The sequence below is a fragment of the Sceloporus occidentalis genome, unplaced genomic scaffold (assembly GCF_023333645.1).
Source record: "Sceloporus occidentalis isolate IW3139 unplaced genomic scaffold, rSceOcc1.0.p SCAF_10, whole genome shotgun sequence".
In the NCBI taxonomy this organism is placed as follows: domain Eukaryota; kingdom Metazoa; phylum Chordata; class Lepidosauria; order Squamata; family Phrynosomatidae; genus Sceloporus; species Sceloporus occidentalis.
Window position 1 is genome coordinate 26,679,874 of NW_028316990.1, and position 12,940 is coordinate 26,692,813.

The 12,940-nt window shown below is 41.2% G+C and overlaps 1 protein-coding gene across 2 annotated transcripts in view; it reads left to right on the forward strand.

Annotated features, from left to right (window-relative positions):
- LOC149306251 (synaptotagmin-17-like) overlaps window positions 1–10,147 on the forward strand; it is a 40,041-nt gene extending 29,894 nt beyond the window's left edge. For both annotated transcript variants that reach the window (XM_089539925.1, XM_089539926.1), the window contains exons 7-8: window positions 3,601–3,756; window positions 8,401–10,147. In XM_089539925.1, the coding sequence (XP_089396051.1) occupies window positions 3,601–3,756; window positions 8,401–8,597 (353 nt within the window). In that variant the 3' untranslated portion in view covers window positions 8,598–10,147. The remainder of the gene's footprint in view (window positions 1–3,600; window positions 3,757–8,400) is intronic.
- The last annotated feature ends 2,793 nt before the right edge of the window (window positions 10,148–12,940 follow it).

Below are 12,940 nucleotides of genomic sequence, written 5' to 3' on the forward strand. Positions count from 1 at the left end.
GGAATTTCAGCACAGAATAAGTAAAGAGATAGTAGAGGAACACCTTGTTAATCTAAATGAATTTAAGTCACCGGGACCAGATGAACTCCATCCAAGGGTATTAAAAGAACTGGCAAAAGTAATATCGGAGCCATTGGCAATCATATTTGAAAACTCCTGGAGAACAGGAGAGATCCCAGCAGACTGGAGGAGGGCAAACGTTGTCCCCATCTTCAAAAAGGGGAAAAAAGAGGATCCCAACAATTATCGTCCAGTTAGTCTGACATCAGTTCTAGGAAAGATTCTGGAGCAGATCATTAAACAGAGAGTCTGTGAACATCTAGAAGGCAATGCCATAATCACAAAAAGTCAACATGGGTTTCAGAGAAACAAGTCATGCCAGACAAATCTAATCTCTTTCTTTGACAAAATTACCAGCTTGGTAGATGAAGGGAATGCTGTGGATATAGTACATCTTGATTTCAGTAAGGCCTTTGACAAGGTTTCCCATGACATTCTTGCAAACAAGCTTGTAAAATGTGGGCTAGACAAAGGAACTGTTAAATGGATCTGTAATTGGTTGACCGGCCGAACCCAAAGGGTGCTCAACAATGGCTCCTTTTCATCCTGGAGAGAAGTGACCAGTGGGGTCCCACAGGGCTCTGTCCTGGGCCCAGTGCTATTCAATATCTTTATCAATGACCTGGATGACAGAATTGGGAGCATACTTATCAAATTTGCAGATGACACCAAATTAGGGGGAATAGCTAATACCCCAGAGGACAGGATCAAGATTCAAAATGGCCTGAATAGACTAGAAAGCTGGGCCAAAGCTAACAAAATGAAATTCAACACAGAGAAATGTAAGGTATTGCACTTAGGGCGGAAAAATAAAATGCACAGATATAGGATGGGTGACACCTGGCTGAATGAAACTACGTGTGAAAGGGATCTAGGAGTCCAAGTAGACCACAAGTTGAACATGAGTGAACAGTGTGATGCGGCAGCTAAAAAGGCCAATGCTATTTTAGGCTGCATCAATAGAAGTATAGTGTCTAGATCAAGAGAAGTAATAGTGCCACTGTATTCTGCTTTGGTCAGGCCCCACCTAGAATATTGTGTCCAGTTCTGGGCGCCACAATTCAAAAAGGACATTGAGAAACTGGAGCGTGTCCAAAGGAGGGCGATAAAAATGGTGAAGGGTCTGGAGACCATGCCCTATGAGGAACGACTTAGGGAGCTGGGGATGTTTAGCCTGGAGAAAAGAAGGTTAAGAGGTGACATGATAGCCCTGTTTAAATATTTGAAAGGATGTTATATTGAGGAGGGAGCAAGCTTGTTTTCTGCTGCTCCAGAGAACAGGACCCGGAACAATGGATGCAAGCTACAGGAAAAGAGATTCCACCTGAACATTAGGAGGAACTTCCTGACAGTAAGGGCTGTTCGACAGTGGAATGCACTTCCTCGGAAGGTGATAGAGTCTCCTTCCTTGGAGGTCTTTAAACAGAGGCTGGATGGCCATCTGTCAGGGATGCTTTGATTTGGATTTCCTGCATGGCAGGGGGTTGGACTGGATGGCCCTAGTGGTCTCTTCCAACTCTACGATTCTATGATTCTATGATTCTATGATTCTATGAGTAGTATTTGCTTTCTGTCCAAAAGATCAATGTGTGGCTTTCCCTCAAGCAAGCTGGCATTTTAATTTGTTCCTCCACTGAAGGTAAACAGCATACATTTTGACCTCTGCTGATGAGGAACAGGAGTGAGTCATTGAATGCTTCCAGGAAGGTATGGAACATGGCAGCTTTCAAATACCAAACAGAGTTGAGCTGTTTCTGAGAACATATGCTTTTCTTGAGAACGTTTCTCTCTCGATTCCGTCTCCTCGCCCCCAAGCAGAAAGAAGACCTCTGCGCAGGATTATATCTTAATATTATCCATAATTTCTCCCAGTTTTCCCCAACCATGCCTCATCCCCTGGTAGGACTGCTGGAAATAAGGAGGGTGTTACTGGAGAAGAGAATTTGTAAGACAAAGGAAGGCTTTGGGCCTGGGGAGAGGCTGTAGTGTTCTCCCAGGACCAGACAAGGAGCCTAGATGGAGAAAGCTTTCCTTCCAAGCCCCCACCTCTATAAATGGAGATGGCAGTGGGATTTCCCCAACACTCACCTTCCCAGTTAGAAAAGCAAGCAAGACAGGTTGGGATTATTAGGATCTTAGGCTTCAGGAATGGGGTGGAATTTGAGGAGTGGCATGTGCTGAAGCCCCCACTAGCCAGTTGGGTTCACCTGTAGCCAATACTATGAACACAGGATGAAGGTTCTTCTCGTGTGCCTTATAGAATCATAGAGTTGGAAGAGACTGCAAGGGCCATTCAGTCCAACCCCCTGCCATGCAGGAAATCTAAATCAAAGCATCCCTGACAGATGGCCATCCAGCCTCTGTTTAAAGACCTCCAAAGGAGACTCCACTACACTCCGAAGGAGTTTGTTCCACTGTCAAACAGCTTTTACTGTCAGAAAGTTCCTCCTAATATTGAGGTGGAATCTCTTTTCCTGCAGCTTGCATCCATTGCTCCGGGTCCTAGTCTCTGGAGCAGCAGAAAGCAAGCTTGCTCCCTCCTCAATATAACATCCCTTCAAATATTTAAAAAGGGCTCTCATATCACCGCTTAACCATCTCTTCTCCAGGCTAAACATCCCTAGATCCCTAGGTCCTTCCTCGTAGGGCATGGTTTCCAGACCCTTCACCATTTTAGTTGCCCTCCTTTGGACCTGCTCCAGTTTCTCAATGTCCTTTTTAAATTGTGGTGCCCAGAACTGGACACAATTAAATTAAATTAAACTTTATTACAGCCATTTGACCAGCACAATTACAAAATTCTAATTTGAAACATAACTTAGTTTTATACCATAGGTTCATATACAGGCAGATTGGAGAATATAAACAAATGATAGTTTATAAAAAGTAAGGATAAAAAGTAAGGATAGGACTGCACGATCAGGTAAACACACAACAATGAGTAGGCTGCCATCACCTCACAAACAACTCTATCATATTGTGTAATAGAGCACCACATTCAAGACATATTAGTTCAAAACCAGTCATATCCCCTGTCCAAGCAAGTGTTAAACTACAAAGTGCCATTAATCAGATGCAACTGGTTCATTAGACTTTAGTCCCCAACTAGGTTAGTTTGATGGCATGGTAAAATACAGCCATACCATTTACAAATTTTACCGTTAAATCAAAGATAAATCCTCTTTGATAACAACTCCAATCTCGAAAAGTGACAGGGATATCATGTACAGATCTGCAATAAGCTCAAAGAAGGGTCGCAAAAGGAAAAACTCAAAGGTGGAAGGGTCTGGAGCTCCAAAAAAAGCTTTGTAAAACAGGGAGAAATATAACATCAGAAAATGGTAGGAGATCTGATGGGGAAATTAATCATGAAGAATCTAATACAGCTCAAACATCTAGATTAATACAAATTACATTAGATACTGAAAAGTCCAATCTCAAAACTAATAAACACTTAGGGAACTGGACACAATTTGAAGCAGACATCCAGCTAATGAAAATCCATTTGCACATTTGGAATTGTGCTCATCTTTCTTCCAGATCCCTTTGTAAAAATCCAGCTTGTTCATGGGTTAAAACTGGCAAAAACCAAGAAGACCTCTTGCAAGAAGGCCACAATTGATCCATTCTACAATGAGTCCTTCAGCTTCAAGGTGCCACAGGAAGAACTTGAAAATGCCAGCCTGGTCTTCACAGGTAGGTTCTTCAGTCTCTTTCAAATGTGGTCCTCAGATTTATGAAGAAGTCTTGATTACATAGCTGATTAAAGACATCTTAATGAATATATTGATAAAGTACATCTTGTGATTGGTTTGCTGTAGGGTCGCCATAAGTCAGAAACGACTTGAAGGGACACAACAGCAATATCTTCATACAGTTGCATGTTAAAAAAAACATCTCAAAGGAACAATTAGGCTTCCTCTTTTAGGTGATAAGAGGGAAGATCTCTTTTTAGAAGGCACTTGTAATCTGTATTGCATTAAAAAGTTTAAACACTATACTACTGTTGATGCACCCTAGAATTACATTGGTTATTAAAGCTGCCTCATTACATTGTTGATTCATGTTCAGCCTGTGGCCCAGGACACAATCCTGTGGCACCCCTCCAGTCACTTTTTTCCATGATGAGGAGCCATGAGGTCCAGGCATCAGAGGGAGAGAAGATCTGCTAGATTTCCCCCTTCCCCACTGCCGTTCCTTTTGTGTCTTGTCTCATTAGATTGTAAGCCTGAGGGCAGGGAAATGTCTAATTAACAATTTGTAAGCTGCTCTGATAGCCTTTTGGCTGAAGAGCCAAGTATAGACAAACAAACAAAAATCGTTGAGTACCCTTTGGGTTTGGTTGGTCAACCAATTACAATTCCACCTGCCCATGCATCCAGACCCTTCAGCTTCCTATCCAGAGCCTCATAATCCCATTTCTTTTGCTAAAGTCTATTTTACTTGCTGCAGACGTTGCCTGCCCTTAGTTTAATATGAAGTTTTAATCTGCAAACCATAGTTGCATGGTACTTTCCCACAAACATGCATCAAAAACCATAGTTTGAGTATGTTTTGATGTGTGTGTGAATTGATAAACCATAGTACAGGCACTGATCCTGTGGCTGCTCCTTCATGGAAATGGGGGAAGAAAGTTTAGGATGGAAAGTAGGAGCAGGTAAGTACGTAGTTTGAAACCAGTTGTATCTTTGGGAGATCAAACTGTGGTTTGGAATCTGAATGAAGGACAGTGGAAAATGTAACTGAGGCCCAAAACACACAGTCCAAATAAAGAGCTTTCTGGGTACTTTGGCAGTATGACATTCAAACAACGCATGCTCCAAGACCACCTGGAAGCTGTCCCAAAAAGGAGTGGCAAAAGTGTATCCATTTAAAAGCAAATGGAAGGGTGGGAAATGATGTTGTGGCTTTCAATACATGAGAGAAACAGATGTTATGCTTGAGATGGGAAAGTAAAATTTATCCATTAGGTTGTTTCCAAACATTTCATAGTCAATGTTGCTTATCAGCAATTCAAATCTCAACCTTCATGCACAGAAATTTTCCTCTTCTGAAAGGCAGTAATTAATTGAAACACTCTATGCACCTTCTTGAATATACAGTGTCAGGTGTGATTTGCCATCCACTGAATGGCTTTATTATGCACAAGAGAAAATTGAAACCTCCCCAAGTGACTTTCTTCCCCTTCTGACTCTCAATGGAGAAAAATCACGAGCTGCCTGCTACCAGCTGCCTATTTATTAAAAAGGATTGCTTCAGATGCACTTGGTTGCATTTGTTTGTTTGCTTAGAGCAGAGGATGAGGAACCATGTCCAAATTCCAGTTCTGAAAGGGTCTTGCAGGCACATTCAGGAAACAAACCAAAGTGTGTGTGTGGGAAGATCAGATGTACTTCTTACACATTTGGACATTTTATGCAAAACACAGCTCAGTTCTGTGTATGTCTATTTTAAGAGTAGGCTTCAGTACATCAGTTCCTATGCACCAAAAATACAGTTCAAGTCTATGCATGTCTTCTCAGGGGTAAGCCTCAGCACCATTCCCCAGGATACTAACTAGAGCTCATTGCTGTACCACAGTTTCCTAGGTGTCAAATAGCCCGTTTCCAGTTACTGATAAAAGGTAATAGCAAAAGAGCTTGCAGTCTGGATTCAGACCCCTGTAGTCTCCAGACATCCTGAAGGGAGAAGATTCTCCACCCATTACTTAGAGAATTTCAGGACCCCAAAACATGGAAGCCCAGACTACCTAGTGCAGAATCTGATCCCAGATTCAAAAATCTTCTGTATCAACACAGACTTGTTGCATCCCCTCTCTTTCCCATTGCATTCCTGTTACACCTGATTCTCATGTGAGTGTGCATGTATAGTCTGTTTCTTTTGACGTACTGCCTGGCCTGCAGTGTACTGTGTCACAGTGTTCTGACTTAGAAGAGTAGTTCTCAGACTAGGCCTTTGGAGGTTTTGGATTTCAACTCCCCAAAGTCTCAGCCAATGTGGCCAGTGCTCAATAATTCTGGGAAGTGAAGTGCCAAACATACAGAAGACCAAAGTTTTGAAAACCATGACTAGAAGACGGGAAACTGCAGCCAGTCAGCCAAGGTGGAATCAGGAGACTTGAGCAGTCAGTGAGGTCACTGTGACTGTGAATCTATGCCTACCTGCTCCAGAAATTGACCACTGACCTCTCCAGGCCATGAAATTTTCTTCTCATCCCAGTAGGCCCTAACATAATGAGCTGCGTACCAGTTCCAGTGGGTTATTTCTATATACATGCAGGCAGCATTCCCCATTACTCTATTACCTGATTCCTGTCAGTTTTAGTCAGTCGCGTAGCAGAAATTTTGAAGTAAAGGCACTTAGCAGGAAAGTCCCAAAAGTCATACTGAGCAAAGGGAGTCCAAAAATTCACGCAGTTGTGTTGATCTGTATCTACTAAATGTGTATCTACCATTCCCATGGACAGCTTGGGATCTTTACATGGCCTCTGCAGCAAGTTTTCAATATCCAAAGATATTCCAAAAATCACCAAATGAAGAAAGTATATAATTGTCAGAACCAAGGTTAATTGGATGGTTCTGTCGAGAAGTGACCAGTGGGGTCCCACAGGGCTCTGTCCTGGGCCGAGTGCGATTCAACATCTTTATCAATGACTTGGATGACAGAATCGGGGGCATGCTTATCAAATTTGCAGATGACACTGAACTAGGAGGAGTAGCTAATACTCCAGAGGACAGGATCAAAATTCAAAGTGACCTTGATAGATTGGAAAGCTGGGCCAAGGCTAACAAAATGAACTTCAACACAGAGAAATGCAAGGTACACTTAGGGCGGAAAAATGAAATGCACAGATATAGGATGGGTGTCACCTGGCTGAATGAAACTATGTGTGAAAGGGATCTAGGAGTCCAAGTAGAGCACAAGTTGAACATGAGGCCAATGCAATTTTAGGCTGCATCAATAGAAGTATAGTGTCTAGATCAAGGGAAGTAATTGTTCCACTCTATTCTGCTTTGGTCAGGCCCCACCTGGACTATTGTGTCCAGTTCTGGGAACCACAATTAAAAAAGGATGTGGAGAAAGTGGAGTATGTCCAAAGAAGGGCGACTAAAATGGTGAAGGTCTGGAAACCATGCCCTATGAGGAATGACTTAGGGAGCTGGGGATGTTTAGCCTGGAGAAGAGAAGGTTAAGAGGTGATATGATAGCCCTGTTTAAATACTTGAAGGGATGTCATATTGAGGAGAGAGCAAGCTTGTTTTCTGCTGTTTCAGAGATTAGGACCCGGAGCAATGGATGCAAGCTCCAGGAAAAGAGATTCCAGCTCAACATTAGGAGGAACTTCCTGAGAGTAAGGGCTGTTCGACAGTGGAACACACTCCTTCCTCGGAGTGTAGTGGAGTCTCCTTCCTTAGAGGTCTTTAAACTGGTTGGATGGTCATCTGTCAGGGATGCTTTGATTGGGAGTTCCTGCATGGCAGAATGGGGTTGGACTGCATGCTCCTTGTGGTCTTTTCCAACTCTATGATTCTATAAACCAGGGAGCCAGTGTGGTGTAGTGGTTTGTGTATCGGATTACAACTCTGGAGACCAAGGTTCAATTCCATGCATTACCATGAAATCCACTGGGCAACATTCTCTCACCCTCAGGGGAAAGTAATGGCCTGCCCTGAACAAATGCTCCCACGCCTTAGGATCTACATAAGTTGGAAATGACTTAAAGATGCACAAAAACAACAGCAAGCCTTCAGACAATTATTCAGTAGTATTGCTCTGAGAGGAGAATATTATCTATTTCAAAAGTCCACACCAGGAGGTTGGCAACCCAGTACTCTAGATATTTTGGACTAAAATCCTGGCTGGGGCTTGTAGAATCATAGAGTTGGAAGAGACCTCAAGGGCCATCCAGTCCAACCCTCTGCCATGCAGGAAATCTCAATAAAAGCATCCCTGACAGATGGCCATCCAGGCTCTGTTTATAGACCTCCAAAGAAGGAGACTCCACCACTCACAATTACAATTATGGAAATTGTAGTCCAAAATACCTGAGTACAAGGTTGTGTCCCACTTGATCTACCTGATATTTCTTGTCCATGTTTCAGTATAATCTTATCTGGTGCTGGTTTCAATTTCTTTTAGATTTAGTAGGAATGTATTCACTTTCTGTGTGCTGGCAGGATTTCTGCAGATCTGTTTGTTCTGTTCATTTAAATCTACCATCTTAGTTTTCTTCAAAACAGCAGGAAACTCTCCTTGCAGTTGATGACCAATTGCTGAGTACAAACCGATTTTGCACTAAGTTTGTCACCTATTTTTAATTTTATTTTTTATTATCTTTAGTTTATGGCCACAACATGAAAAGCAGCAACGACTTCATTGGAAGAATCGTGATCGGCCAGTACTCGACGGGCTCTCCAGAATCCAAACACTGGAGAAGGATGCTCAGCTCCCATCGCACTGCTGTGGAGCAATGGCACAGTCTCCGGTCACGGGCTGAATGTGACCGTGTCTCTCCAGCTTCTCTGGAGGTGACATGAGGATGGCAGTGACAATGCTGCCAACATGCTCCTGAGCAGATATATATACAACTACACTTGTATATGATCACTATGGAATAGACAGCAACTGTTGTGACTACTGGTAACAAAACAGTTGCATTAGCCTCTGTGCCTCAACTGTCCTTCACTCATTTTTATTTGTTTCACGCTCATGGACCATTCATCACATGTGGCTTCCTACTACTCATGTCAGCCACTGCATTCACATTTGTGTAGCCAACTGTTTGGAACTGTTCCAAAAGTAATTCATTTTAAAATTCATTTTAAGAATTTCTTTGCTGCCTGTTATGTTATTGTCTAGTGCAGATCACAGACTAAAAATGCCGAGTTACCTGGAAGCTTTTCATTTGCCTTTTCTAAACTTTTAACTCTACAACTCTGTGAGCCAATGTATTGGAAGATGTCTGTTCCCGTGCATTCTTGTTGATGAATGTTCAGTAAATAGGATAGAATGTAGGACATTATTTTAGCAGTAGAACATATGGTACTATCAGTCATGTCTCAATTCAGTCCTTTGTCCATGTACAAGCTTAACGTATATACTATGTGTTTATGTCTCTGGAATTGAGTGTGCAGATGGAAAGCAACCATCTCTCTTCTCTTCATCTTGTGTGTTAACATTTTATTACATGAATCCAACCTTATAGTACTGAAGACCTTCTTGGCCACTGCTGTTAAAAGTATCATTCTGCAACTAGCCTACACTTATGTAAGCCTGTTAAAGCCAAAATTTGAGGTGGGAGGTTCTGGATTACAGCCTGGCTCTGGAATGCCATAGATCAGTGGTGGTGACACTCAGAGTCCTCTCTGTGGGCACACACACCATCACCCCAGCAGAGTTTGCCAGAGTTCATTACTAGAAAGCCAGAGGGATGTGGCACTTTGCGATAAATAAGTGGGTTTTGGAGGGCAGTTTGGGCACTCGGCCTCTAAAATGTTCACCGTCACTGCCATAGATCCACAGCAGCTTGATATACATGAGCTGTGTCATTTGCTTCCACCTCAGCAAATGTGAGGTGAATGGGGTATGTCCCTCTCCACTTAGTGGTGGAGGACATCCATGTATAGCAGGAGGTGCAGAGGGAGACCTCTGGCCCTCACAGTATTCTGATTTCAACTCCCTAAAGAGCCAGCCAGTATGGCCAAATGATACTGGACTGTGGGGAATGAAGTCAATAACATCTAGAGGGCCAAAGGTTTCCCATCCCTAATGTATGAATTGGAGCTCCTGTTCCGACAGCACACCATTTGAATGGGACATTTAGAGACCATGACCAAACTGGAAACTGAAAGAATCTGGGACTTTGAGAGGGCCATTTGTGTATTGTGTTAAATAATCTTTTTTGGAGCCTTTGGGGGGCAGCATTCACCCAGAAGCTGATGCCAACTAATTTCAGTTATTTGTGATATTAGCATAAGATGACTCTTCCCCTCCCCTTTGGACTATCATGTGTTGAACTGTTCTTGTGTGTGAACCAGCAAATGATCTGCTTTTTTGTCTTACCATATTAAACAAAAATGCAATTTAAGTCTGTATCAATATTCTTCTAGCAAATCCAGGTTGAGCCAAATGAATTCCACATTCAGTGATGACTGCTGGAGCTATTTGCTTAATGTTCATTGGAGGGATCCTGTTGTTGTTTCCTTCTGAGTATCAGTTTTGAGTAACATATTAAAGACATAACAGGATTCTGCCCAGAGTTTGGAAAAGTTAAGGGGCTTTGTATTAGAGTTCCTAGAAAAAAGTGAAAAGAAAACCATTTTGTCTGTTCTAAGTTCTGATTTTGGACCATTAATAATAGTCTTTTTTAAAAAAATAGTTGTGTTGAAAGACTTTAAAATGCACAAGCGGTTTTAGATGTGGGAAAACATTAAGATACTACCAATATAGATATAAAGAGTTTGGAAGGTGGAACTTATGGTAAAACCGTGTGTGTGTGTCTGTATCTGTATCTGTTTGTGCTTTCAAATCACCTGTCAACCTATGGCAACCCCATGAATACCATAGGTTTACTATAGGGAATATTCAGAGGTGGTTTTGCTACTTCCTTCTTCTTAAATATAGCCTAAAGCATGTGGTATTCCTTGAGGTCTAATCAGGTCTGATCCTGCTTAGCTTCCAAGATCAGACAGGATCTTGTGCCAAACTAACCAATGTTGAATACCACACCAGATGTAACGATTTTATGAATGGAGGTTCTTGATATGTAATGACTGATACTTCGCATACTTTTATCTGTGGTTAGCCAGCCCTGGGCCCTTTCACAGTTCACAATTCTAGCAGTGGGATTCCACTTTAACTGCTATGCTTCAATCCAATTGAATGTTAGAATTTGCAGCCTTGAAGGGTATTCAGGGATATTTCCAATCTTCAGCCAGAGAGCTCTTGTTGTGTTCCACCAGACTAGAGCACAGAATATAACAGATGGGCTTAAACATTTAGAAAGGGATGCTATAATCACTAAAGGTCAACATGGGTTTCTCAAAAACAGGTAAAGCCAGATTAATGTGATATCTTGTTATAATAAAATTACCAGCTTGGTGGATGAAAGGAATGCTGTTGACAAATCAGTTTACAAAAAAGTCAGACAGAACACTCATAAAATAAAGACACTGAAATTGTTGATCAATATGAAGAAAACACATACTGTACATACTTAAAACCAGTGCCCTGGTTTTGAAGACTTCCTGCACTACTCTGTCTATGATCTCCTATTATTTTATGCCTCTATAGCTAAGCCATCTTTTACAAAACCAACTTTTCTAAATCTTTGCAACTTAATGAACAATAACAATCATTATATAACCAACATTCTTCTGTTTAGAAAAGCCTTCCTATCTAGACATCAAAACCTACAATCACATCATCTCTGGTTCTTTTTCTTTTGATATAATTCACAAAGGTTGCCATGTTTTCAAATCTGTCTGTATTGGATGTCCCTTCAACAGATTGGTCAGCTTGTCTGATGTAGCCAGGTTCCATAATTTTTCTATCCACCAGGATATCAATATTTAGTATACAATATTCTTGCTGCTGTAGTCATATAACAAATGGATGTGTTTAATGTGTTCATTCTCTGTTTTCTCACTAAAATCCACCATATTTAAAATAGTTCCGGTCTAATTTCTGCTTCTGACTGAAAAATCGTAATTATCTGTTTCCCTATAAAACAATGCCAAAAAACCTACAATATTATGACAGGCATAACCATTCTGGCTCACACTAAAGGCTGGATGAAAGAGAGAGTAGAGGGAAGTCAGTGCTTTCAGGACAGATTGCACTCTTGCCTTTCACCAGGGGATGGTTCCCTTCTTTTTAATAAGAGTTAAAGTATAGTATTTACATTGACCTGTGGATAAGTTGACCTAGGTTTTGGGGGTCAATTTTTGGACTAAAATTTCTGGACTTATACATGAGTATATACAGTACTTCAGTCTCCTTCCTCAGGTGCATATAGTGGGGTAGAAACCAGGGACCTGGTACTTAATTTCCACACACAAAGGATTTTGAATTTGAATTGACATTCTCACACACCAATGGCATATATATGACTGTCCATGGTTTCTACTTCCTCCGATATATATATATATGTATCGGAGGAAGTAGACAGAAGACCATGAAAGCTCATGCTTTCAGTTAGTCTCAAAGGCACTATAAGATCTGTTTACATACTGATTCTATATCTTCGAATATCCAAAGGCAGTTCACTGAAATCCAGCCTGAAAGAACATAGTCTGACATCACCACTTGATGACAATTCATGCCAGTTGGTCTTGGGTACAACAGAAGGGTTTCTTTAAATCCTTCCCTTGAGATTTACATGTCTTCAGTGTATTTTAAAACCATGGTATTTTTTCCAAAGTGGCAAACAGAACATACCAGTCCTTAAACCATTGGTTCTGCTAGATGATTCTGTGCAAAATTCCACATGTACAACAAAATAAGGAGATATATTTAAGGAAAATACATATATGTATATTTGTGTGAAGAATCAAGTGTGTGGGGTTTGTATACATGTTTCCTAACAAATTATCAGCATTTTTATCTTCTTACAATAACAGTCTGAGATAAAATAATAAGTGAATAGCCCTAAACTACCCAAGATTATATCTACAGATTGCACATAGCACGTCTTAGATGGAATATGTCAACCTGAAGGACCCTACAGGCCAACAGCTAAGGAATGTCCAATCGGCCCTTCTTATAAACTGATTTTTTATACACAGATTCAAGCATCCACGGTTTGAAAATGTTCAAAAAAGGTATAAATTCCAAATATCAAACCTTGATTTTCCATTTTTTATCAGGGCCACCATTTTGC